Source organism: Brassica napus, chromosome A1 (assembly GCF_020379485.1).
Source record: "Brassica napus cultivar Da-Ae chromosome A1, Da-Ae, whole genome shotgun sequence".
Classification (NCBI taxonomy): domain Eukaryota; kingdom Viridiplantae; phylum Streptophyta; class Magnoliopsida; order Brassicales; family Brassicaceae; genus Brassica; species Brassica napus.
This window is the reverse complement of record NC_063434.1, coordinates 25402075-25426263: the sequence shown is the minus strand read 5'-3', so window position 1 is coordinate 25426263 and position 24189 is coordinate 25402075. Positions and strand designations below refer to the sequence as shown.

At 32.0% G+C, this 24189-nt stretch overlaps 3 protein-coding genes and 1 long non-coding RNA gene across 5 annotated transcripts; 1 reads left to right on the top strand and 3 right to left on the bottom strand.

Annotated features, from left to right (window-relative positions):
• Positions 1 to 1022: 1022 nt before the first annotated feature.
• On the top strand, positions 1023 to 4937 carry LOC106434669 (pectinesterase inhibitor 2). Its single transcript, XM_048738746.1, has one exon. The coding sequence runs from the start codon at positions 4227 to 4229 to the stop codon at positions 4755 to 4757; it is 531 nt and encodes a 176-aa protein (XP_048594703.1). The 5' UTR covers positions 1023 to 4226; the 3' UTR covers positions 4758 to 4937.
• Positions 4938 to 5167: 230 nt separating this feature from the next.
• Positions 5168 to 6426, bottom strand: LOC106434642 (stress-response A/B barrel domain-containing protein HS1). Its single transcript, XM_013875498.3, has 2 exons — positions 6059 to 6426; positions 5168 to 5564 (listed from the first exon to the last, which is right to left on the bottom strand). Exons 1-2 carry the CDS (start codon positions 6196 to 6198, stop codon positions 5381 to 5383), a joined length of 324 nt encoding a protein of 107 aa, XP_013730952.1. The 5' UTR covers positions 6199 to 6426; the 3' UTR covers positions 5168 to 5380.
• Positions 6427 to 6889: 463 nt separating this feature from the next.
• Positions 6890 to 13759, bottom strand: LOC106434675 (E3 ubiquitin-protein ligase UPL6). 2 transcript variants are annotated; one of them, XM_013875536.3, is made up of 26 exons: positions 13366 to 13759; positions 13059 to 13156; positions 12856 to 12983; positions 12391 to 12502; positions 12061 to 12241; positions 11747 to 11929; positions 11380 to 11562; positions 11193 to 11274; positions 10946 to 11064; positions 10543 to 10838; positions 10318 to 10414; positions 10008 to 10148; positions 9828 to 9911; positions 9644 to 9730; positions 9320 to 9460; positions 9105 to 9230; positions 8883 to 8981; positions 8621 to 8688; positions 8448 to 8514; positions 8130 to 8300; positions 7962 to 8051; positions 7776 to 7856; positions 7608 to 7681; positions 7428 to 7499; positions 7263 to 7352; positions 6890 to 7144 (listed from the first exon to the last, which is right to left on the bottom strand). In XM_013875536.3, the coding sequence occupies exons 1-26, from the start codon at positions 13522 to 13524 to the stop codon at positions 7078 to 7080; spliced, it is 3096 nt and encodes a 1031-aa protein (XP_013730990.1). In that variant the 5' UTR covers positions 13525 to 13759; the 3' UTR covers positions 6890 to 7077. The 2 variants fall into 2 exon arrangements, with proteins under 2 accessions (XP_013730990.1, XP_022547176.1); XM_022691455.2 differs by having other exon boundaries at positions 13256 to 13748.
• A 6930-nt stretch (positions 13760 to 20689) lies between these two features.
• LOC125577332 lies at positions 20690 to 23995 on the bottom strand. The gene is made up of 2 exons (XR_007315766.1): positions 21863 to 23995; positions 20690 to 21392 (listed from the first exon to the last, which is right to left on the bottom strand). It is a non-coding gene; the product is annotated as an uncharacterized LOC125577332 (long non-coding RNA).
• Between the last annotated feature and the right edge of the window lie 194 nt (positions 23996 to 24189).

Below are 24189 nucleotides of genomic sequence, written 5' to 3'. Positions count from 1 at the left end.
AAAAAAACTAAGAATACAGCAAAACCAAAATTTAAAAACCAAAAACCAAAAACTGAAAATCAAAAACCAAAATCTAAAAGTTAAAAACCAAAAACCAAAATCTAAAACCAAAATCTAAAAACCAAAAACTAAAACCAAAAACTAATGGAAACAATCATCACCTTAGGCGTTGATTGTTTGCAGTTTCTACATTGGTTTTTGGTTTTTGTTTTTCAAAATCTACATTTTTGTCCAATCAAGATTTCTAAAAAAGTGATTCCCTACAATTTAGGGAAACTAAAACTTATATTATTGCCAATCAAGATTTTAACAAAGGAGATTTCCTAAAAAATAGGGAAACTAGATTTCAGATGTTTAACTAACTTTTCGATGAAAAACCAAAATCCTTGTTTTGTTGGCTTTTGAAGATATGCACGAGTACTACTTTTTGGTAAATATATAAATACAATATATTAACACTACTTAGATGTATATGTTTGTTAAACTCTACACTCTTTTCTTACATATTTTATTGTATTATTTTTATATTAAAAAAATTTAATCAGTAGGAAAATATTTCTTTTTTACAAAAATTCAATAATTAAAAAACAATTTAATATATTTTTCAAATAACAGACATAATATTTTAATACATTTTAATAATAAAATATAAACTTTTACATAGTTTATTTATGATTTATTTTATTGCTATAAAATTCATAAAACTGAAAAATAATTCAAAAAAAATCAAAATCAAATTAAACATAAATATAAAAATAAAAATCTAAAAACTAATAACTAAAAATAAAAACTCTGAAAACCATTTTGTGTTGATTCTTTTTAGATTTTCTCAATCATAGTATTTTGATATATTTTAATGATAATTTTAAAATTTTATTGATATTTTCTACGTTTTAATATAAATTTCAATAATTTTATTAGTATTTTTTTTGTATTGTCTTAAAATAAATCATCTCATTTTATAAAAACAAAACAGTAATTTCGAAAAATAAATTTTAACCTAAAATACACAAATCAAAAACCAAAAACTAAAACTAAAAACTAAAAACGAAAATCAAAATCAAAATCTAAAAACTAAAACTAGAAACTAAAATCAAAAACTAAAATCTAAAAGCCAGAAACTAAAACCAAAAACTAGTGAAACAATCATCACCTTAGTTTCATAGATTTCCCACTTTGTTCCTTAGCTTGAAACGGAATGTTTAACGGAATGTTTAAGGTGATGATTGTTTCTGGTTTTTGTTTTAGTTTCTGGTTTTTGTTTTCTCAAAAACTATTTTTTCTCCAATCAAGTTTTAGATTTTAGTTTTAGTGTTTGTAAAAACCATTTGATTTGCCAATCAAGTTTTTTAACAAATAGATTCCCTAAAATTTAGGGAAACTAGTTTTTCAAAGTTTTAAACAACTTATGAATAAAAACCAAAAACCAACTTTTGTGGGTTTTTAAAGGAAAAAACGAATTTGTTTCTTTTTGTACATAAAATATCATTTAAATAATAATGTAAAATAATTATTTGTATTTTATATCTGTAAAATAATTTAGGTATTTATATATAGTATAAGTAATTGCAAAGAATTAGTTATCTATTTCTATAAATAAAATTATTGAATAATTATAACAATTATTAGACACATTCAAAATAACTAAAATTATAAAAAATAGAAAATGTTTTAGTAACTAAAAATATTATAGTAATTTAAGAAAAATAGCAATTCAAGATTAAAAAAATAAAAGTAATTTATAAAGAAAATTTATACATAGTTTCAAAATTTTAATATTTTAATTTTGCATAATTTATAGATATTTTTATTTTTTGTTCTAATATAATACTTAAAATAAAATAATTTTAAAACATTTTAATGTATTTTTATTTTTAATTAAAAATCACTGTTTTTGATAGATTTTGTTTGTAATTTCTATATATTTTATTGCTATTTTTTGCTTAAAGAATGTCTCAATCATCTTTTAAAAAACTAAAAATACTGCAAAATTAAAAACCAAAACCAAAAGCTAGAAACCAAAATCAAAAACTGAAAACCAAAACAAAAACTTAAAAATCAAAAACCAAAATCTAAAAACTAAAACCAAAATCTAAAAACCAAAAACTAAAACTAAAAACTAGTTCAAACAATCAACACCTAAATCTCACACAAGGATTATTCTCTTGTATCAAAAATTGCATGTTTAAAAGACTGCTTAAGTTTCTTCAGTTCCTAAATATAAATGTTTTACATAATTTTGATATTCTAATATATAAGATGTTTTCATTTTTCTAGGTAATTTTTACTTTATTAAAAAATGTGTATCCAGTCATATTTTAATAGTCTATTTTATAATTGGTTGAATACCATTAGTTTTATAGTTTTAATGATATTTTCTTAATAAAAAGTTGTTTTCTTAATATGTGTGTTTCTACATAAACATATTATATTTTTGAGAACAGAGAGAGTATATATATATCTTATGTTTCGAGTTAGAGTTCTTTTTAATTATGTGTGAGCTTTACCATGCATGAACCGGAGGTCATCTCTGCAATAAGCGTCAAGGAAACGAAAGTGACACCCATAGCCAAAGCCAAACGAGTTCCTAGGAAATGAAAGTGACACCATGCCTAAAGCAAAGCATATCGGACTACTCCTGATGATGTTGCTTTAAATGTCCCAAAGCTTTCTATCTTTTCTTTTCCTTTTTCTTGGACAACCCTAAAGGATGTAATAAATTGAACGCATATTTAAGTTTTAATTCTATTTTGATTCTCAAAACCAGAGTAAATGCAATTCTTTTGTAGTTCATTTTATCTTTTAAGCATCTATACTTATTTTATCTATCGGTGATATACTGTTATTATCTAATATATATACATTACATATTAGAATACACACAACTATTCTTCTACATCCAATAATGTTTTTCCTTGTATCACAAGAAACATGTTTTCCATACAGTTTTTTTTGTTAATTAGGAAGAGTTTAGACCTGGCTTAGGAGCAAGCTTTGTTGACACCAATGATACGGCGTAAAGCACTGCGTCCACCATATTTCGAACTAAGAGCACAACATCAAGCAATGCATGTACTTCACCATTAACCTACCATGTCACTTGGATATTTCCTCAATATTTCTCGTTCGTTATTGGTCACTCCTTTGTCTTAATATCTTTTCTCCGACTGACAAAGTCAACAAAGGCACTAGTGTACCAACTCTGCTCAACACCGTCAAAACTTTACAAACACGTCTATATCGCTTCGCTGAACTCTGACCTAAAACCGTTCACCCTCGACTTACACGGTCTAGTCGGTATGGTCATCCAAAAGACTTCGTTGGGGTACAAGAACCTAAAGATGACAAAAAGGCTTAGCGAGAAACACCACTGATCCAAACCTCCAGATTCCATATAGGTCTTGCGCGACAGGTTATGAGTTATCGATCCATCAAAGCCCTCGAGGGAGCTAAAGACTTTTGTGAGCTCTGAGGAGAATACCTGTTAGCAAGTAAGATAGCTTTTAACGCATTTGATAGTATAACTATATAGCGAAGCCATGCATGAAGGCCAGACAATGCCAGTTTACGTGTATCCACGCAATTTGATGTTTGAAAAAATGTGTAACATTGAATAAGGTTTTCTCCAGACCTTTAGACGTTTTGATTCTATGGCAAAAAACTATTAAATGTCATTGACTCTGGTCTAATGACCTAAAAGCCAATGGATGCATACACACGCATAGTCACATTATAATATCTTATATCTTTTTTCTTTTTTTTTGTCATTTCAAACAATAACTTACTTGAATATTTGAACCAAATACAAGGTGTCCAAAAAAACCAACACCACAAAAAGGCATAAAGTATAAAGCTACCAATAGGAGCATAAACCACTCAAAACAGTGTAGAAAGATAACACGGCACAGGGAAGATAAGCCGATGTAAAGCCTGGAGGCTTCAAGCAATCTTCCTCGCTTCAGGCTTAGGCTAAAGCTTCCTGCTGAATTCTAGACTCCAACCATGCTGGACCCTTGTTCCCCACGTAAGACTGTAATCTATGATCCCTTGTGACACTTCCTGCAATCTCCAAGGCTACATAGTTATTTCTCTATCTTTTATTAGAACTTGTGGTCTAACCAAGAATCATAAACAGCAACAATCCTGTCCAAGAACTTTTATTAATAATTCTAGTGGATATAATAAACCGCAAGCATCTATAAATACTTTACCAAAAAGAACCAAAGATGGCAACAAATATGATGAACAAGTACGTACTTGTACTATCTTGTCTGATCTTTTTTGTAATGATTGGTTCCTTAAACGCAAAACCTGCAGACATAAAAGCAATTTGCGGGAAAGCAAAAAACGCATCCTTCTGCACAAACTACATGAAATCAAACCCAAAGACATCAGGTGCTGATATCAAAACGCTTGCAACGATCACATTAGACTCTGCACAAACAAGCGCATCAGGAGCTATGAACAAGATTACACCTATTGCCGATGAAGAACCTAAACGCGCTTTGAGGAGTGGATACGTCTTGTGCGTGCAGAGTTACAGGAGTACAATCAGATATCTCGGTGAAGCTAAGAAGAGCCTAGCGTCAGGAGATGTCCGAGGGCAGAACATCAATGTTTCAGACTCTATGAGATCATCTACATACTGTCAAGATGAAATGTTGAAAGTCAAAGGTGATCCGTCGGTTGTGAAGGACGGTGGTGATTTTCAGAATATTTGTAGCATTGTTCTTGTCATCTCCAAGATGATGATGTGATAAAAAAAAGGGCTACATGAAACAGTTATACATGTATGTTACATATACACAGTCAATAATTAACCTATAGTTTCTTCCCTATTTATTTTTACATAGTTCACCATATCGGCCCTGTTCATTTACGTATCGCGCAACCTGCGACCTGCGACTGATTGCAGGTCGCAGCCTCGCAGGTTGTTGTTCGTTTTGATGTCGCGCGACTGATCACGCGACCAGTCGCGGGCGGACCATTCAAGTCGCCGAAAAAAACAGCGACTAAAAATTAAGAAAATTTTGATCGCGCGACTGGTCGCAAGTCGCAGGTCACGTGACACGTAAACGAACATAGTTTTAGTCGTAAGTTTAACTGCAGGTCGCAAGTCGCATGATACGTAAACGAACGTAATCTTAGTCGCAGGTCGCGCGACACGTAAACGAACATGGCCATCACCATTAACAAGATATTAAGAGACCACAAAAGTTACTCAAAATCATAAAAGAAAACAAGCAAACCCTCACGATCGTTTACACACTTGGTCTGATACAACAACAAAACAAAAAAAGAGATTGACAGAAATAATGCAGGCCATTACATCAAAAGGGAAACATACTTTATTGCAACAAAAGATCACAAGATGATGAATTTAAACAGAGGTAGGCTTGTAGTCTATGACCAGCACTTTATCCAAGCTGCCTAGGAACATGTTGGCGAACTCAACGTGAATAGGATGAGCAACGTACTCAGCTACAGCTTCTTTGCTATCAAAAGTGGATTCAAAGATGTGTGTGAAACCTTGATGCAGATTCTCTATGCTCACATCTTTTCCCCTACAAAATTATTATTATTTTTTATTACATGACTTTAAGTTTAAGACAGAACTAAAACCATTTTTTCTCGGGTTATTAGGGAGTTTCTTAACCAGGGGATCCCACAAAAACCGATCACAAGGACAGATCTAGATTGGGTTTTTGCACTGTTTATGGGCCCCATCGACACGTAGCGGTACGTCATGTCATTAGTTCGTTTTTAAATTTTTTTTTTTTTGTTTTTCAGACCCAAAAAACCGTGAAACTAAAAAAAAAATTCAGTAAAAACAAGAGAAGCATATTCTAACAAGATTCAATCAGTTTGGTTTTATTTCTTTGCTATTAACTTTATCCAAAATCATACTTGGTTAGATGATCAAATTAAGCAAATTATATAACCGTAGAGTTGCAATTCAGATCTAGATTTTGGGATAAATCGTGCGCTCATGACAGTAATCCCAATGACAATCAGATACAAAATTAGCAGAAATGCAAGAGAAGAGATTTAATTTTACCAGTGGAAAGCTTTCATAGGTTCGATGAGATTGACGAGATTCGCGTAGCCTTTGATAAGTTCATCGATCTTCTCTTGGGTTACGTCATCTTTGAACTTGGCAAGCAGAACGTGCTTCACTGGTCCCTTTGCTTCCTCCATTTTCTCCCTTTGCTCTCTCTCTCTCTCTCTCTCTCTCTCTATTATGTCGCAGTTAATATAAATGACGGTCGAGATCTGATCTACAAGAAGACTTTTTTTTAATAAAAACGTTGCTAAACAGTAAACACTAGCGTCGCATTATTATAAAAAAATATTCTTTGTTTTCAATTGGATTCAGATAATAATGTTGAGAACGGATTAATACCTGAAAAAAACATCAGGTTCAATTCCGCTCTGGTTCTATACGATTTGTTTGAATAATTTATGTTAATTAAGATAAATATTTTGGATAATTTAAAAATTTTAGAAAAATATTGGCCAGTTTGAATTTCTCAGATTAAATATCAAGTAGTTTGGTCGTACCCGGAATTATCTTTTTAGTTGTTCAAAAAAACAAATATCAGTTTGTCTGGATAATTTGTGATATTTCAGATATAAATATCAAGATGATTCATCTTTTTAAGACAATTTAATTTACAAATAAAATTTTATGATTTTTAGTTATTAATAATTAATATTTTAAGTATATCAACTATGTTTTAAAAATTTCATTACCACTTTTGCTTATTTGATTCTAGTTCTAGAGATATATAGTGTCCACTCAAATATTTACAAAATTTGTTTCGTTTTCAATTGATTTTTTTTTTTTAATCTTGATGACTTGTTTCGCTTATTTATTCTCCAGCCAAAATGTTCCGTTTTCTTTCCTTTGTATTATGAGTTGCACTCAAGATATATTTACCAACATCCTACAATATTAACAAAAACAAAGAAGACAAAGCATGCTTTCAATTCTTTTCTTCTAGGTAGGTCTTCTATCAAGCACCCTCCTCTTGTCTTCAATCTTTTTCTCCGAGTGATAAAACTCACAAAAGCTATTCAGCTCAGATCAAAGCCTGCTTCTGCGCTTATGGCGTACATCAATTTGGTCTCAAGTTGCTCTTTGCTGCATCATTCGACAAAAAAAAAAGATGTTTCATTTTCTTTCTCCAGATTGATTTATTTGAGACAAATGATGATGTGCAAAAATCAACGGAGATGATGTGTTCTGAGAGAGGACAAACCTTTGATAGGGTGGAAGCTTAAGAAGGTTCATACAAGTGGCTGATGTCGGTAGTCTATCAACTGCTTCATTACTCACGCTACCACCAGCCCTGAAACACACATGATTTATCTTTTATACATTGTGTTACTTCCCAAAGAAGTATGTTGAATCTGTGTAAGGTTACCTCTGTATACAGAATGCAGGTTCCAAGTACTTGAAACCGAGCAGTGGTCCTCTTGAACAACCCGTTACAAATCTGAAATTAAGGATGTTAGATGTTAGTTACCCTCTCAGTTCCGTTCAAGAACACACACAAAAGACTCCTATGGAGACTTGAGTAAAAAAGTGTTATAACTTGACTTACTTCAAGAACTTCTTCTGGTTTTCGGTTGAGAAGCTTTTCATTACTTCCCAGAACATATCAATCACATAATGTCCCTGTCGATAACGCAACAACGATGCAACCATATAACAATGTTTCAAACACACAATGGGCTATGGCATTTTGGATGACAAGGAAAGAATAACTCACAGCGTTGTAGCCTCCAGAATAATTGGTGTTCTCTCGCAAGTCGTCAATATCCAAACTATCAGCTGAACCAGATATGAGAACCTGTAAACCAAACCCCACAAACGGTAAGAAGCCTATAATGCTCTTTCAGGAAACAACTAACAAAGCTGTGGCATAACCATGTAAAGCATAGTTATCGATGGGCACCTGGAGCTCATGTTCATTGAACATGTCTATCCATTCTCTCGGAATGAGTTGCTGAAACCCCCTCAAGAAATGAGAACTCTGCTGGCGTATCTACAATACAAAAAATGGTATATGTAAAAAGCTATTATTTTGACAGGATGACCTGAATATATGATAAGATTCAGGTACCTGAAAGTTTAGCCGATGATTGGAAACCAGATGAATGAAAGTTATAACATTTTTATTTGTGACTCGCATGTCTTTGCCCCCTGGAAGTAGCTCTTCCTCTGTTCTCTCTCCATATTCATTGTTCAGAATAACAAAGTAAAGCTCCAAGTCTGATATATCGCCCTTATAACGCTGCAAGTTTCATAATATAACTGTGTTACATAAAAATGGTGGACAGAGCTCAAAAGAACATCCAGAAAACAACCAGGAACATGACTATGCATATAGCTATTTCTCGGTTCCACAAAACAACAGGAAAGAATGTTGAGAAAAACCAACCTTCAGAAATATAAGATGCCGATACAACTCAGGATCCAGAGAGGGCAGATCGTTCAAATAGTTGTACCTAGCCAACGAAAAAGTAGAAGCTTTACGACGTAATCACAAGCTCTAGCAGGGATTAACAAAAAAAATGAACTGACAGGAAGCTGAAGGGATCAAATTTATAGTACTTTTGTTTCAATTTGCTGAGGAAAAACGTTGCAAATGGTAAATCAACTAGAATCCCTTCAAACATAGCCTGCACCAAGATACAATACAGTTCATGAGTCTTATATAACAGATGGAAATCAACTTTAATAAAGAAGTTGGGGTATAATTGCATCAAGACAATTATACCCCAACTGTGCTATTTGCATGATGAAATACATGGCGAGAAGAACTAGTAAAAGAAAGATTGGTGACTTATACGACTTTCATACTCAAATATCATACTTTTGCGAGAAGACTGCCGAGAAAATGAAAGAACTGGAGATGCTGTCCATGTATCATTCCTGATCCAGGATTAGGATAAAGCATGTGATCAACGGTTTCCTGAAAGAAAGTATGTTGGAGATTTATAAAGAATTATAGATAGACTACATGCAAAAATGATGAAGTGTGGTAAATTATGAAATCCACAAAAACTTGAATGAGCAGAGCTACAGGCATACGGACCTTAAACAACCCATATTGCACATCAAAGGCTGCTAGGGTAATTTTCTCCATAAAGTCTTTGAAAATGCCACCACCATCAATACCGGCTTCCTCAACTCCGAGTTCATTGACAAACGTCACACGAATCTAAAGCGACACAGGAAAGACAATTTGCATTTTGCATTGTGAACCAGCAATTGCTTGAAGACAAGTATCTGGCAAGAGAGAGAACTTACTGGTCCTCGGAGATCATCCTCTGACAATGCACTCATTTGATTGTAAGCATCATCCAAGATGTGATCTCTTCGTATTCTAAACCGATTTCCAGCAAAAATTTCTTCAGATCCATGACTCTGCCTCGCCGTTGCTAATTGTGTCTACAAATGATATTCAGCCAATAAATGCAGCCGCAGCAAAGTAATCAGCGACAAGTACAAACATTTTTTCTCCCATTTAAAGAGATTACTCACGCAAGTATACGCTAATTAGCACACCTAGGTTCCTCAAATCCAACAAATGACAATCCATCACCAGATATACATGCCCTAACAACCACTCACTGTGAATATTTTGACTCTGCTTGTAAACGGAATCAGGAAAGGAGCCTGCATCAGTATGTAGCTGGCTCTTGTACCTTCCACTATAGCCTGGAGAAAGGGTTTTCAATGATAGGGGACAATTAAGACCAAATCATTCAAGTTAACTAAGACCAAACAGATAACAAAATGTAAGTGAAGTAGTCACCTGAGTGATAAAATATTCACTGACTGTATCAGCTTGAAAGTCGGTCGAGGAAGTGAATTGTTGCCGGTTGTTCCAATCTTGAAACTGCCAGATTTCATCAGCAAAGAGAATAAAATGAGCAATTACCTTCGCCAAGTTATACTGACTTACAGCGAATATATCTGTGAAGAGAAAACTGACCTGTGAAAGTAACTCAGCGATTACAACCCCAACCCTGTTCTGAATTAAGTCAACACGGTTTTTCTTTGAGAGGTCGTTGGAGACAGATATCCCAGAGTTATGTTGCGTAAGTGGATTCACCCACAGTAACTGCCATAAAGCCTGGAATAAACGCGCATACACAAAAAGAAGTGGAAAATTAAATGCATGGTCTATTAGATGCTATTAAATGCATGTCTTAAATTTTTTGTCGCGTGTCTTTCATATCTCCTAAAACTCATAGCATCAAAGTTACACGACTACTTGATGAATGCGTCAAAGAAAAACTTACTTGCTTGAGAATGATGATGAGCAACCTGTTATCTTGTAGCGATAGTGGCTTTCCTCGTTCGTAAAATTCCTCATTATCGACAATCGTAAGCATATGCCTGATCAGTGACAACAATGTTAAAACAGATTTAAGTATTAAACCACTTCACTTCAATTGATAGTCATACGAGAGATTGACTTTCATGTAATACTAAAGAAAATTTGCATTAAATCAAGCAAACCTTACTTATAAACAGGACAAAAGACAACCAGAGGTAATAGCCAACCCGGGGAATCCGCTGGAAGATAAGCTAGGACACTAGGCATGGATGACCACTTCTGGTTCTCATGGCATCGCTTCATATAATTCCACAACACAGCTACAAGCTCGGTTCTATAAGCCAAAACTGTCATTATTCGCTCAAGAGGGAGAATGTTGAATGCCGCATACAGAAAAGAACTGCCTGTGGCAATAGCTAGTGCTTCTTTATCTTCGTCATATGACTGCGTACCACCCGAAACTTGATGGAACAAAATATTTGTCTGCATAGTTGGAAATAAAATAAGTTACGTTAGAATTAAAGCGTCACTTGGTCCAAAGGAAGAATAGCACTCTATGTGGTATCATATGGCAGGGAATGGGTACATACTAACTGCAGAAGAAAACGTGAGTCTATAGCATTGGTAGTTATCTGCTGCTCCAAAGTCCTATTCAAGACTAATTCTTGTACATCGTCAATCAACATATCATCATCCTCTTCAGAAGAGCCTGAACCACGAAAAAGTACATTTCCATTTCAGAATAAGATCAAATTCATGAAGAACTACTACGAGCAGAATCGAAAAGGAACCTAAGAATAGCAAAACAATGCCATGCAAAAGAATAAAATGCCATACTATGTCTGCTTTCTCTTTCTGATGACTTAATAGGAGGAAGTGTCTCCAATAAGAAAGTTGCAACTGATGCAATGTCAATTGCCTGGTCAAGATAAAGAACGAAGACAAAACAGCATTAGACTCAAACAGATGTGGGAGCAAATTGTGTTTATAAACAAATAAACTGCACTAAGAAGTAAGAACCTACCATGTCCAATGAACATTCAGGCTGTGACAAGACCACGTTTGCAATTTCCAATGTATTACCAAGAAGACAAGCATTACCAGGAAATTCTGTGTTTGTATCTATTGGGAGAACATGGGTATCCTTTTGGATACATAAAGCCATCTGGTGAACGTAGTGTTGACTTAGACTTGGGTTAGCAAAGACCTGGACCATGAAACTATGAGTTTGCCAAAGTTTGAATGAATAGATGCTGGCAGGTGGGTAATATTTAGCTCAGTGTTAACATAAACTTGGGGAAAAAAAAAAGCTATCATTTTAGCCTAGATGATACTGAATTTGCTATGTTTAGTGTCTATCCGTGACTAAAAACATGAGTTGAGGAACTAACCACTTTCAAGTTTGGGAAGAGCTGCCATATAAAGGGTATGGTAAGGATCATAGATGAGAAACTCCAACGTGGATCAACAACAGGGCAGCAACATGGCTCACGGCCAACGTGTGGTACTACCAGAAACAATACACTTTCTAGTGAAAGGATGCTGCCGTTCATAGTCGGACTTCTTGAGCCTTCCTGCAAAAAACAATAATTTGCTTCAAAGGAGAGGTTGCCAACTAAGTAACATCAATCCGAAAATGTGCCGCAAATTAGAAGAACTAGGTGGTGGTGGTGGTGGATAATCATGGGGAGCTATTGGAAATTACCTTAGCCGTAGTCACAATTTCTCGGACCAGTTTGAATATGTTTCTTTTCTGTAGATGGCTAACTATTTTGCAAACCCAAGGCAGCTTAGGATCTAGCAACAACGACATCGCATCCATCAAGATAGCTGTTGAAATGGTAGCTTCTTCCGGAGTAACTAAGAGCTGATCCCTTAAACATTCCCTGCTTAAATCATAAGGATGTAGAACTAAAAATTCAATAACAGAACTGAAAAGCCATGAGATAAACAACAGTTGATCACAGTCTGATACCAGAAGGGCTATTTCTTGGATATGCTATACAAATGAGAGAGAGCCAAAACAAAAACTTACCTATTCTGATGTATAGCCTCGATGCAGGTAAATGCAAGTTTCTTTACTCTAAAATCCACCGTATTATGCTCAGTAGAGTAGTCCAAGCCAGAGAAAAGGCTTAGAATGTCCCCTGTAAAACGATGAGAATTTCAAAACCCATTAAGCAAGAACCCAGACATTATTGGGAAGAAAACTAGAGAAAAGATTGTTCTTAAAGGGAAAAATAAATAATATAATGTAAATCTGCGAAGATGTAAAACAGCAAACGGGAGAATTTAATTTAGGGTAAGGGGACATTCCTCACACAAAGTTCTAATATAACAGCTCATAAGATACACATGTTAAACAAGAGTAAAAAAAGCTATTAATAACTAATAAAGAAAAACGAAGACTCAGGCCATGCTTCCTCTTACACAAGAGTTGCCTAGAGAGTTAAAAGCAAACTGATCAACAAAAGAAACATGAATAAACATTGTAAAATACCACTGCTGTGGGCAAAATTTCGCAGTAGACGACACGTCTCCACAAGCATCACGAAATCTCCCGAGCTTTGCGCCTTGAAGAAAAACAGAAACTGAGGGAGGAAACTAGAAGCAGGCTCAAAGCAATGCCTGAATTGACAAAAAAAGAAAAGGTACTCAATAGGGTAAAAAGACAAAAAAAAGTAGTAACCACAGAACAATTACCTATCGACATTCTGGCAATTATCACCATAGGTTTCACAGAAGTCACGCCTCACCTTGGAGCGCACAATGGCCGTTGATCTTCTACCTCTAAAGAATTTCTAAAAAAAAAAAAAAAAAAACTAGTCAGCACGTAACCAACAACAAAAGGAGCATGAAACGTTGAAAAAGCTTTTAACTTTAGCCAAATAGAAATGTACCTTCGGTTTCTAATAAAACCTCAATGCTAATCAAACATTCATTCATCCAAAGGCATATGTTTGGTTCTACATTGCTTAGTCACACAGTCTCTGAATTGAAGAATTTTGACCTGAATTTTGAGGGCGGCGGAGTTGTGCTTCTTCTGCAGGAGACGACGATTACGCTCCATCCTGGTCTGCTCAAGAAGCTTGCGGGCATCTCCCTCCTTGGTGCTCCGGCCACCTAAATCGACACGCTTCCGAGTCGAAGGATCGCCGGAGAAAAACATGGTTTTGGAGCTAAAACCTTAGAATTAACAGTACGCGATTCCAGTGTACGCTTCGATGGAGCCTAGGGATGTGATCGGTGGATAGGCACTTGAGGTGAAGTTGAAACAGAGAGAGAGAGAGAGAGAGAGAGAGAGAGATGAGATGGATTTTGAACGATGGCGAGCTAAGAGGAATCTAGCAGAGAAATTTACTGGACGAAGCAAGCCGACTTGCTGAACAAACGAAAACTCTACATGAAGAAGACGAAAGCTTCTTGAGTCATACGACGTCGTTTTCGTATCTTTTGAAATGTAGTATAAAATTTAGGCTGGGCTGGGTTGGGTTAAGATTGGATTGGGCTGTGTTGGGCTGGGTCGGGTCGGAAAATCCTTTATGTTAGAAAATATATTTTTGGTTAGCTGGTTGCTCTTTTATTTTGTGAAGGTTATTTTATTGAAACATGGCTATGAATTTAAGGGATCGTAGAGTTCAAAGAAGCAGTTTTAGATAGAGAGACATACGCGTACATTCAGATATTAGCTTTTGAGGATATATGTTAAGAGCTAAATCATATTATTAGAGGCAAGAGCTATTATGACTTTAGAGTTCATACTAGTTTGAAAGAGATACTGTATATTAGGCCTGGGACTTTTATCCGAGATCCGGATTCGATTCGAGATTCGATCCGGATCTGATCCGAAAATTCGGATATCCAGAGGGGCCGAATCCAGATCCAGATATTTTGATTTTTTAGTTCGGATATCCGGATCCGTAAGTTTTATTAATAAATATTTCAGAAATAATAATATTTATATATAAAAACTAACTTTATTTAATATATTTTCATTTTTATAATAGTATATGTAAATTTTATGTAAATTTTATAATATTATACATAGAAATAATTAAAAACATTATATATTTTTTATTTTTAAATTATTTTTAATAATTATATATATATTAATATTACTTTTTATTTAATTTAAGGATTCAAATCCGGATCTGGATATCCGCCGGATATTACAATTTTTAGAAGGATATTTGGCACCCGAATATTCGAGAATCCTGGATCTGGATAAGGATAATAAAATTATGGATCCGTCGGATAAGATCCGTCTTAGGCCTACTGTATATGTATATCCACACCAATATTGGCCTTTTAATGTCATTATTAATAGAGCTCAGAGCTGAACAGTTTCTGAATAATGCGTAGGACCAGCTAGCTACCTGACCAAAGCCCATTAATCTTTTTGATATTTAATTAAAAGATTTGTATCATTCACGATATCTAGCCACCTATATTTTAGCACCGGCCCAGTTAAATTCCAAGTGAAACATAGGTTTTTATTTTTAAGTTAACTGAAGTTGCAAATTTTCTCAGTTTAGTACTTTTGGCTTGCAAATTTCCCATATACAAAGTTTCTCCTGGATTTTAGGAGCCTGTAAATAGTTAAGTCAAATTTTATTCTTTATACTTCATATATATTTATGATCTTCAGTTTTAAAAAAATAAAAATAAAAACAACTAAAAGCAGTAGAAGGTAACTCGGATTGTCACTGGTCATGCTTGGGCTATACCAAATTTTTGGTCGTTGAAACTTTTGATAAACGACCCGAGAGGCATTGCTTCATCAGAAATATGGAAGTACAAACAAATATTAACGAATAAAATGATTTCATTTATACCTTTCTGGTGGTTAAGTTGTGTGAGTTCAATTCATATAATAAGCATGGACACGCTCGCAAACAACATATTTAGCGTAAATATATATATATATCACACATGAGATGAGTAGTAACTAAATGTTAACAGCAACACAATAATCAAATAATTAGTTTCTAATAGTTAACGTATTAACAAACAAAGTGGGGAATCACATGGAAAGGATTAGAAGAAGGAAAGAAAACACTAAAGCAAAAAAAAAATGTGGAGAGAATAAAATAATGTAAGAAGATGAAAAGAATGGATGAGTGAGCCATGTTAAGATGGTACCCATTCTTAGTATAAAGTTTGAACATCCTGTCCCATCCTTCTTCTTCATGTCCCTTCCATTTATATACACGTTTATGTCTATGTGTATGTACGTAGTTATATAGGTGGTGCAATGATCATCATGATTCATGAGAAAAAACAAACCAAAAAGAGAAATTTATCTATGGGTATAGTATATGAAATCATTATGATTATTGGATTGTTAGGTATCGTGGGGACGTTGATTCACATTAGATGGATCGTTAGTTGGTCATGGTTAACTAGTTAAGTTACCAATGAAGAGTTTGGGTATTGGCAAAAAAGATTGGATCACCTAGTAGGGATATAAAAAGGAATATACTCGAGTTTTGTTGAGAAAACTCTATTCTTCTAAGGAAAATTAATTTAATATAGTAGCTACAAGCTCATGTAGTTCTGATATAGCGCAAAGATTACGTAGAGGTTGTTGCGTAAAGCCATCTCAAAAACTAAAAGATATGGAGTGGTTCACAATCGACCATAAAGAAAGGCATGGAAGAAGTAGTGCTGCTCGTGGGCGTTCTTCCCACTAGGATCAAAAGTTCTTCATCTTCCCATGGTCATTTCTTCTATGTTCTGATTTTAAAGCTATGTTTTTGTACTCTTGCAATTTGCTTTAATTCTCTTTCTGAACACTGTGGCTGAGCCATTTCTTGTAACTTTCTAGTATTCAATAGCAAACTCTTTCACAAAAAAAAAATTATTATATTATATATTATTTCATTTTAGAAACATGTACAAATTTTCGGCTCCAAATATTCCTAGTCGTTCAAAAAATAATTAGTTAAATAAACGATAATAGATTGTAATTGTAAGATTAGGGTATGGTTAACTAGTTGAGAGTGGGAAGTATGTTTGCTCTTAAATGAAAATTTGTTTTGATAAACAAACTTATTCTCTATATCAACACAAATTTTCATTTGAGAGGAAGCATATAGTATTTTGGTACTTTGTGAAAAGTCAATCTTGAAATATAGAGGGAATACATAACAAGCTTGCACCCAAATAAAAATTCCAAGAAAAAGATCATTTTATTATCTATGAAAAATTCTTCAAAACTTTTAATGCTATGTTTGTACCGTAGCGAATAAAGGAGTTAAACATGATATAAACCCTTATTTACATTTCATTGTCCACTTGCAGACACAATCATTTCGTGGTAGAATCGTACCTCCACCATAACATCAATTATTTGAATATTATCAACCTTTTATAAAACCAAAATGAAAATGCCCCGAATTCTGTTCTGTAAAGTCTCTTCAATTATTTAACATAATAATACAAGAAGATTGTATCAAGGGTGTGTGCCATAATTTTTAATGTCTGTGATTTGCTTCGTACTTAAACGAATATTTAATTTTTTTTGCTTTATTTCGAAAAATTACGGATATTCAAAAAATTTACGAATATTTATGAATATTTCATTCAATACAAATAAAATTTTAAAAAAATTATACGAGAATGTTTTCAAAAAATATCTTTTACATAATAAAAATAAAGATTAGTGAAACTATATGTTCTATAAATTTTAAAATTTATTTAATTTATTTTGTAATATTATAAAGATTTTATAGTTTTTTCTTAATTCAATATTTTTAAAAGTAACTTTAATAAAATTATATGCTAAATAATAATAATCAAAAATTATACATTTTAAATTATATACGTAATTTTAGATATATATCAATTTGTATAAAAAATATAGTAAAGCGGATATCCAAGTAATTTTTTTTAGTATTTGTGTTTTTTAACAAATATTAATTTTTAATATTTTTTTATTTCCAAAATTTACGAATATCTAAATTTTTTGGATCAAAACGAATCAAAATTTACCAATGCTCAGTCCTAGTTGTATCCAAATTTTCTAGAAGTCAGATATGGCAATGTTAAAACAAAAATTGGCATTTATGTAAGGGAACTGATTTTGACCAAAGACTTTTAATCTCTCCACCGTCCCACTACCATAATTAAAGGGGCCGCTGACAAAGTGAATCCAATTTATTTAGATGGAGAGTAATGGTTTACTGTCTACGTAAGTTACTCAATAATCAAAAAGAAAAAAAAAATTGACTTACTTTTTCTCGAATCTTAGCAACAAAAAATTAAATTCCAGTGTATAGTGACAGCGAGGGCAGCCACTTATAATACCGTCGCATTTTAAATAACAAATATTAGACATTAACTATTGGTAAGCCTTCGATTTTTAATCCGCGCAACCGCACGGGTATTTGGTTTATTTTTATTCATCAATTTTAAAATTAATTTATTTTTTAAAATATTTTTATATAAATTTGGTATTGATCCCCATCTTTAAAGAATATAATTGTTTTCAACAAAATTGTATATAATAAAAAACTCAAAATTATATAGATATTAAAGTAATTCATAAGAATTATGTGTTTTATGTTTTGAAATTTTTTTTTGTTTTAATTTAATTTTTATATAAAATATAAGTATGTACTACCAAAATAGGATAAATAATCTTTTAACTGGTTTTGCATTTATTAATAGTTTCAAAAAGAAAATTAAAACTATTAAGGAGGAATTTTATGTGTAACAGTATTTTAACAGGAAACTGAGGATTTATTTAATATTTTCATTTATTGTTTAAAAGTTATATTTAGTTGTTTATTATATTGAGTCTTGATTTATCAGGAAATTTAGGATTTATTTAATATTTTCATTTATTGTTTAAAGAATATTATATTAAAATCTTATACTATTTTGGTTGAATAAATTGAACTGAACTCATTAGATTTGATGTATATGAAAAACTCATCATTTTATATAAATAAATTGAACGAATTCATTATATTAAATGTATGTATGTTGATATAAAAAGGGGTAAAATGTATGTATGTTGATATGAGTAAAGGGTCTGTAGTTGTTTTGTAGAATTGTTATGTAAATATAAAAGAATTAAAAAAAAACAATTGAGGATGGATACGGTTACATATGATGTTGTATTTATTTAATAAAGTAGACGGTTACATATGATGTTAAGATTTTGTTATGTAAATATAAAAGATAATGTAACAATATTCTAGGGAGTGGTCCATTTTAAAATATCACATATGAGAAGAGTTGTGACTTCTCTTTTAATAGATAAGATTCAAATCAAGCTTAACAATTTCCGTATAAATTACATGTTAAGTGATCTGTTTTAGTTATATCAATATCATGCATGTGCTACTTCAGGCTAGACATTTTATCCGTTAAATTTGATTCGATTCGTTATTCGTTTCGATTCGATCCGAAAATTCTGGATATCCGTAAACTTTCGAAGCAAAGCTAATACTAAAAATCAATATCCGTTAAAATCAAAACAAATCATAAATATTAAATTTTTGGGAAGCGGATATCCGATCCTATCAGATCCGGTAATATATAAATACATGTATATATTGATTATATTTAAAAAAATTAATGTATAAAATTATATAATTATTATTCTAACATATTATTTAATAAATTCTATTCACATGATTATTTATATAAAAGTATTACATAAAAAGAAGAGAACATGTTTATGATAATTATAATTTTTTTCTTAAGTTTTTTGTTATTATAATTGTTAACTAAGTTAAAAAAATTACAAAATATGAAGATTCACTACTTCTTTTAATTTTTATCATATATATCATACAAAAAAATATTTTACAAAACAAATTTGTATCAAAATCTTAAGATTATTTGTATTAATCAAAAAATATGAGATATCTGTAAGTATTCGTAAATATCTGCAAATATCTATTTATTTTTTGGATATCCATTTTTCCGAATATCCGTATTTTTTCGAAGCAAAACAAATCGAAAAAATTAGATATCCGTGACATACGAAGCAAATCACAAATACCTCAAAAAACTCGGATATCCGATCCGTGCCCAGGCCTAGTGCTACTAACATTACACAGTAATTATATTCACTGATATCATAGTGTGTATTGAAATAAAAACAAACTAAAATTGATGATTTGACATTTTTCTAGTGTGATGTCTGCTCATGCCCAACTTCCAGCAAAATTAAATAACCCTAACCATAAAATTCTAATGATCGTGGTAAATAAAAGCACAGTGAATAGGCTAGGCGAATGCAGCCATCATGTGACCCTTACGGCCTTACCTAATGTCCTTGTTGTTATACCTATCTATCATTAAAACCCCAATTTAAAAAAAAAAATCTACAAGAAGAATATTATATATGTAGTTGTCCTATATATAAATAAATGATATGTATATATATATATATACACAATGTGTGTGTGAATGTGATAAATAGTCAAATATCATTTGCTTATAATTCATCTTAGATACATTCTTTGAAAGTTACTATGAATATTACATCGGTTTTATGATTCATATACTAAAATCAAAGACTAGTATCTCAAATAGCCTCAAAATCATTTATACGTACATAAACTGGATATATGGAGTAGTTGATTTGAAATGAAAGCTATCAACAAATCAACTGTATATTTTGTATCTTGATTCTTGAAAACGAGATATAAATATGTACAATTATGATATGAGACTGATCATAAGTCCTCACATGATATGTATTTATGAGGAATGGCAAAAAGATATGAGACAAAAGCAACATTTATTCTCGTATACAACACACAAGGGTGGTTCAGCTTTCCTCTATTCTCAGTTAAACCTACCCCTTTCTCTCTATTTGACTCCTCTAAAGATCAAACTAATCATTATGCGTGGTTCTTTTTGCCACTAAACACTGTAGTTTATTTTTCATACAGAACCAAATCTTTCCATATCAAAAAGGTTATATGGATTTTGGTGGCGGTTCTACTGGCATAAAGAAGTATTAACTAGGCGTTATTTATATTCATGTGACTACTTAATAGGAGAGAAAGTAATAGCATAATCTAACAACTAGGTAAACCGGTAAATGGAGCAATGGATCATAGCATTAAACATCTGTCAAGCCTTACATTTAAGCTGTACTCATATTTAGCATCTTTCAGCTACAAACGTTTTTTATTACTTCTTGATCATCTCTATGGATTATGAAAAACTTAGTAACCTATATTGACCCATCGGTCAACCGGTTTAACCACCACTAGGAAAGATTATTAATTTGTCAAACCACAAGTAGATACCAAGTTTATGTAGGATTTGCTAAAAGAGGTTTTAGTACAGAAAGTGAGAGCCCAACATAGTCACGAGTGAGAGAAACAGGCAATAAATGATTCTGAGGGAATATTTAATAAGATGAGTTCTTTGGTTTGGCTTTGGCCTTTGGGGGGTCAGTCAGACCCAAACAAACACAACATATAAAACAAAAGTAAATTCCTGTCCAAAGCCTTAAAAATAGAGAGTAAAGGCATAATTCTTTTTGCCAGTTTCCTTATTCATTGCCTTTTACCAGTTCCCATGATAGCGAGACATTTTTCACCTCCTGTACAACAATGTAACTAACACCAACAAAAGTTAAATAAGATAAGGTTAAGCTCTTTATTTGGAATTTATATCAACCATACATCAATGACCAACAAGAAGATGCAAACATTAGCTCAGGAGGGATAGACAAGATAGAAAAACTGATTCAAATGAACTAGGAGTAGAGATACACACATACTCAACACCAAAAAGAGATAGTAGAGAGTCTTTAAAAGGATAGAAGGTTGAGATACTTAGAAAGGGATGGGGTCTTACAAGGTCAAGAAAATGTCTTACAAGGTCAAGAAAATAGAATAATTCAATAGAACAGAAAAAAAAATTTAAAAAAAAAAAAACTAAGCTCAGGTAGGGATAACACCGGACTATTTCAATGAAGGAGTTTTAAAGAGAAACTGAATGTCTCCTCACAATGGACCCGACAGTCTCTATACATCATGATGGTTATGTTTTTGATATTGCCTGCAGACACACACAAAAAGAACTTATTACGTTTTACAATATTAGCTCTAAAAGTCCAAACCATATATAGTTTATCCAATGACATACACATATACAAGAAAGCGAGTATGGGCATAAATGTGCAATCTAACGTATGACCATAACTAAGAACTCATCTTCATGAACAGAAGGTAGCACTTTGAAAATTTAAAAAAAAAACGAAGGTAGCGAAAGTGTGTGGATAAATGCTTATGTCAATATGCATCTATAGATAATGTCTATTTTATTTACACATACATATATTATATATATGCATGTATAAAGATATATCTATCTATGTATTATATAATTTAGTACTTATAAGATTTATAAGATGTAAACTATGGCCAAACAGGACATATATAGAACTGACGAAACCCTAATTCTTCATATGACATATATCACACATATATAATATAGACATATTTATAGTTATATGATATGCATATCACCTCGAAGAAACTCATGTCTCACTTTTTCATCCATGAGAGATCTTCTCTCTGTTTGATTTCAGAGAGAGAAGTAGAAACAGAGAGATAGAGAGAGACTTGAGAAACGGTGAGATATATGAAGGAGAAGGTTGGTAGTGAAGGAGTTGAGCAAACCAGAAAAATAAATAAATAAATAAATAAAAGCCTTCGTGGGCCGGGCCCAACTGACCTTTGCAAGATCGTGGCGTTGTCATTAACCGGAAGGAGTTGTTTTTAGTGAAGTTAATGACGTCATTAGTTGCAATATTCAGGAGACAAGCATGCCCGAATACCTGACCGTTCTGCCCGGAGATGGTCCTCTTCTCTTTGACTCTGAGCTAGCAGTTTCTTTGGTTTTAATAAACCATCAATATCGATAAATTAATAACGTATTTTAATATTTTAATTTTTCATATATTAAATTACGTAACATAGATCGACTAGGCTTCCTAGCTAAACATTTGAGCAAATTAAGAGAATCTTGGTAAATGGAATTCCTCAATTCTATTGCAAAACACTATTGTTCAAATTTCAAAATAAATCATGTTTATACACAAAATTATTAGTAGTTTTTTTAAAGAAAAATTATTGAAAGCAAAACACTATAGTTCAAAATAAAAACTACTCCTTTTGTTTCATACTAAGTGACATTTTAAATTTGTGCAAACATACTAAGAAAACATTTAATTTTACATATTTTCTATATAAAAACATCATTATCCATACACCTAACCATATTTCAACCAATAGAAAAATAAACTGAAAAATAAAAATAAATTTTGTATTAAAATGCTAAAAAATACTTATTTGCAACGAAATTTTTTTCTACAACAACACTTAATATGAAACAGAGGGAGTATTAGTTTTTATATACTCTGTTAATATTCTTTAGAAAATGAGACGTGCCCATGTGCTTTGAATTATTTTATAAAAGTTCCTATTATGTTGTGTTTTGAAGATATTTTTTATTATTTCAAAATATTTTCCATCTACAATTCATTTTGAAAGAATTCTTTCAAAATGGGTAAAATGGTTAATGAAACAAAAAAAAATCAAAATTTGTTTCAGAGTCAAGGAATCAAAAGTCTGAGAATTGTGGGGAATAGAAACTTTGTGGGCGTGCGGAAGAATCACAGTCTTCTAAGATATAAAATGGTCAACGAACTTTAAAATACCTGAATGGGCCAGTTTCATATTACAATGAACTTCGAGTTCGGTTTCGGATCCTTGGAGAAAGATGCAATCAATAGGATTTTCCTAATCTTTCCTTCCCAAATTGAACAATGATTTTTTCGTAATGTCAAAGAGTTAAACTATGAAAATAGATGACGAGTGCCTAATCGAATTGATCAGGTCATCAAAAAGCGTTCCCCGGGCATGGTTAAGCTCGGCAGAGCTCAGACCTATATGACATGACCGATCAATAGAAATATTTCAACACTCTACATTTGTCATATATTCAATAACTTTCGGTTAGGTGTGGGTAAATTCACAAACAGAACATGGATCCGAATTTAACCGAAGACATATGTATCATATATATGTCATATGATATATATATTAGTACACACAACAATTTATTCAATTTTTCTAAAATTTTATGATATTACCTTTGGTACTTAACCATCACTTTTTATTTTATTTTTTGTTGTAGATTTTGAGAGTATAAATCAAATGATAAAATAGATTAAGCTTTTTACTTGTCTCAGCCACAAGTTGTTTTTAATTTCATACTCTAGATGTTCTCCGTTCTTTTTCTTTATTAGTTCTGAAACTCCTTTTAAATTTCACATTGTCGGTTTGTCACATTAAAACCACATTTAATTGTTATGCTTTAAGATTTGACTAGATTTGGACCCGCACAACCGTGCGGATACTAATTTTCATGTTTATATATATTTTACATAATTATAATATATTTTTAAAGTTACTCATATATTTAAATGTTTATATATAATTACTTTAAATATAACAATTTGATAGTTTTCGTGATGTAAGTTGATTAATTATGTCAAATCATCACATATATTTGGTATTTTTATTATATATATTTTAAATTTATTTTTTATTCAATTATTATAATCCTGATCCGTAATTCAAAGCGCTAGATTTCCTTTATCAATATTTTTTTTTTTTTTATTCATTTAAGATAATAACTATATATATATATATATAAGTTTAAGATAAGTTAATTTTATACATGAATTGTCTAATTTATTAATGTTAACCCGTTCTACCAACATATTATATTTCTAGCATAAATTTTTAATGTTTGTGAAAATAAAATATATTAATATATCAGTTTAAAA

Bases quoted from the DNA above. Each gene is read 5' to 3' on its own strand.
- LOC106434669 (XM_048738746.1), top strand. From the start codon at position 4,227: ATGGCAACAAATATGATGAACAAGTACGTACTTGTACTATCTTGTCTG.
- LOC106434642 (XM_013875498.3), bottom strand. From the start codon at position 6,198: ATGGAGGAAGCAAAGGGACCAGTGAAGCACGTTCTGCTTGCCAAGTTC. The intron at 5,565-6,058 runs GTAAAATTAAAT...ATAATTTTGTAG, and splicing joins CCTATGAAAGCTTTCCACTG to GGGAAAAGATGTGAGCATAG.
- LOC106434675 (XM_013875536.3), bottom strand. From the start codon at position 13,524: ATGTTTTTCTCCGGCGATCCTTCGACTCGGAAGCGTGTCGATTTAGGT. The intron at 12,984-13,058 runs GTAATTGTTCTG...TTGTCAATTCAG, and splicing joins AATTGCCAGAATGTCGATAG to GCATTGCTTTGAGCCTGCTT. The intron at 8,301-8,447 runs GTTGGTTTTTCT...TGAAACTTGCAG, and splicing joins GGCATCTTATATTTCTGAAG to CGTTATAAGGGCGATATATC.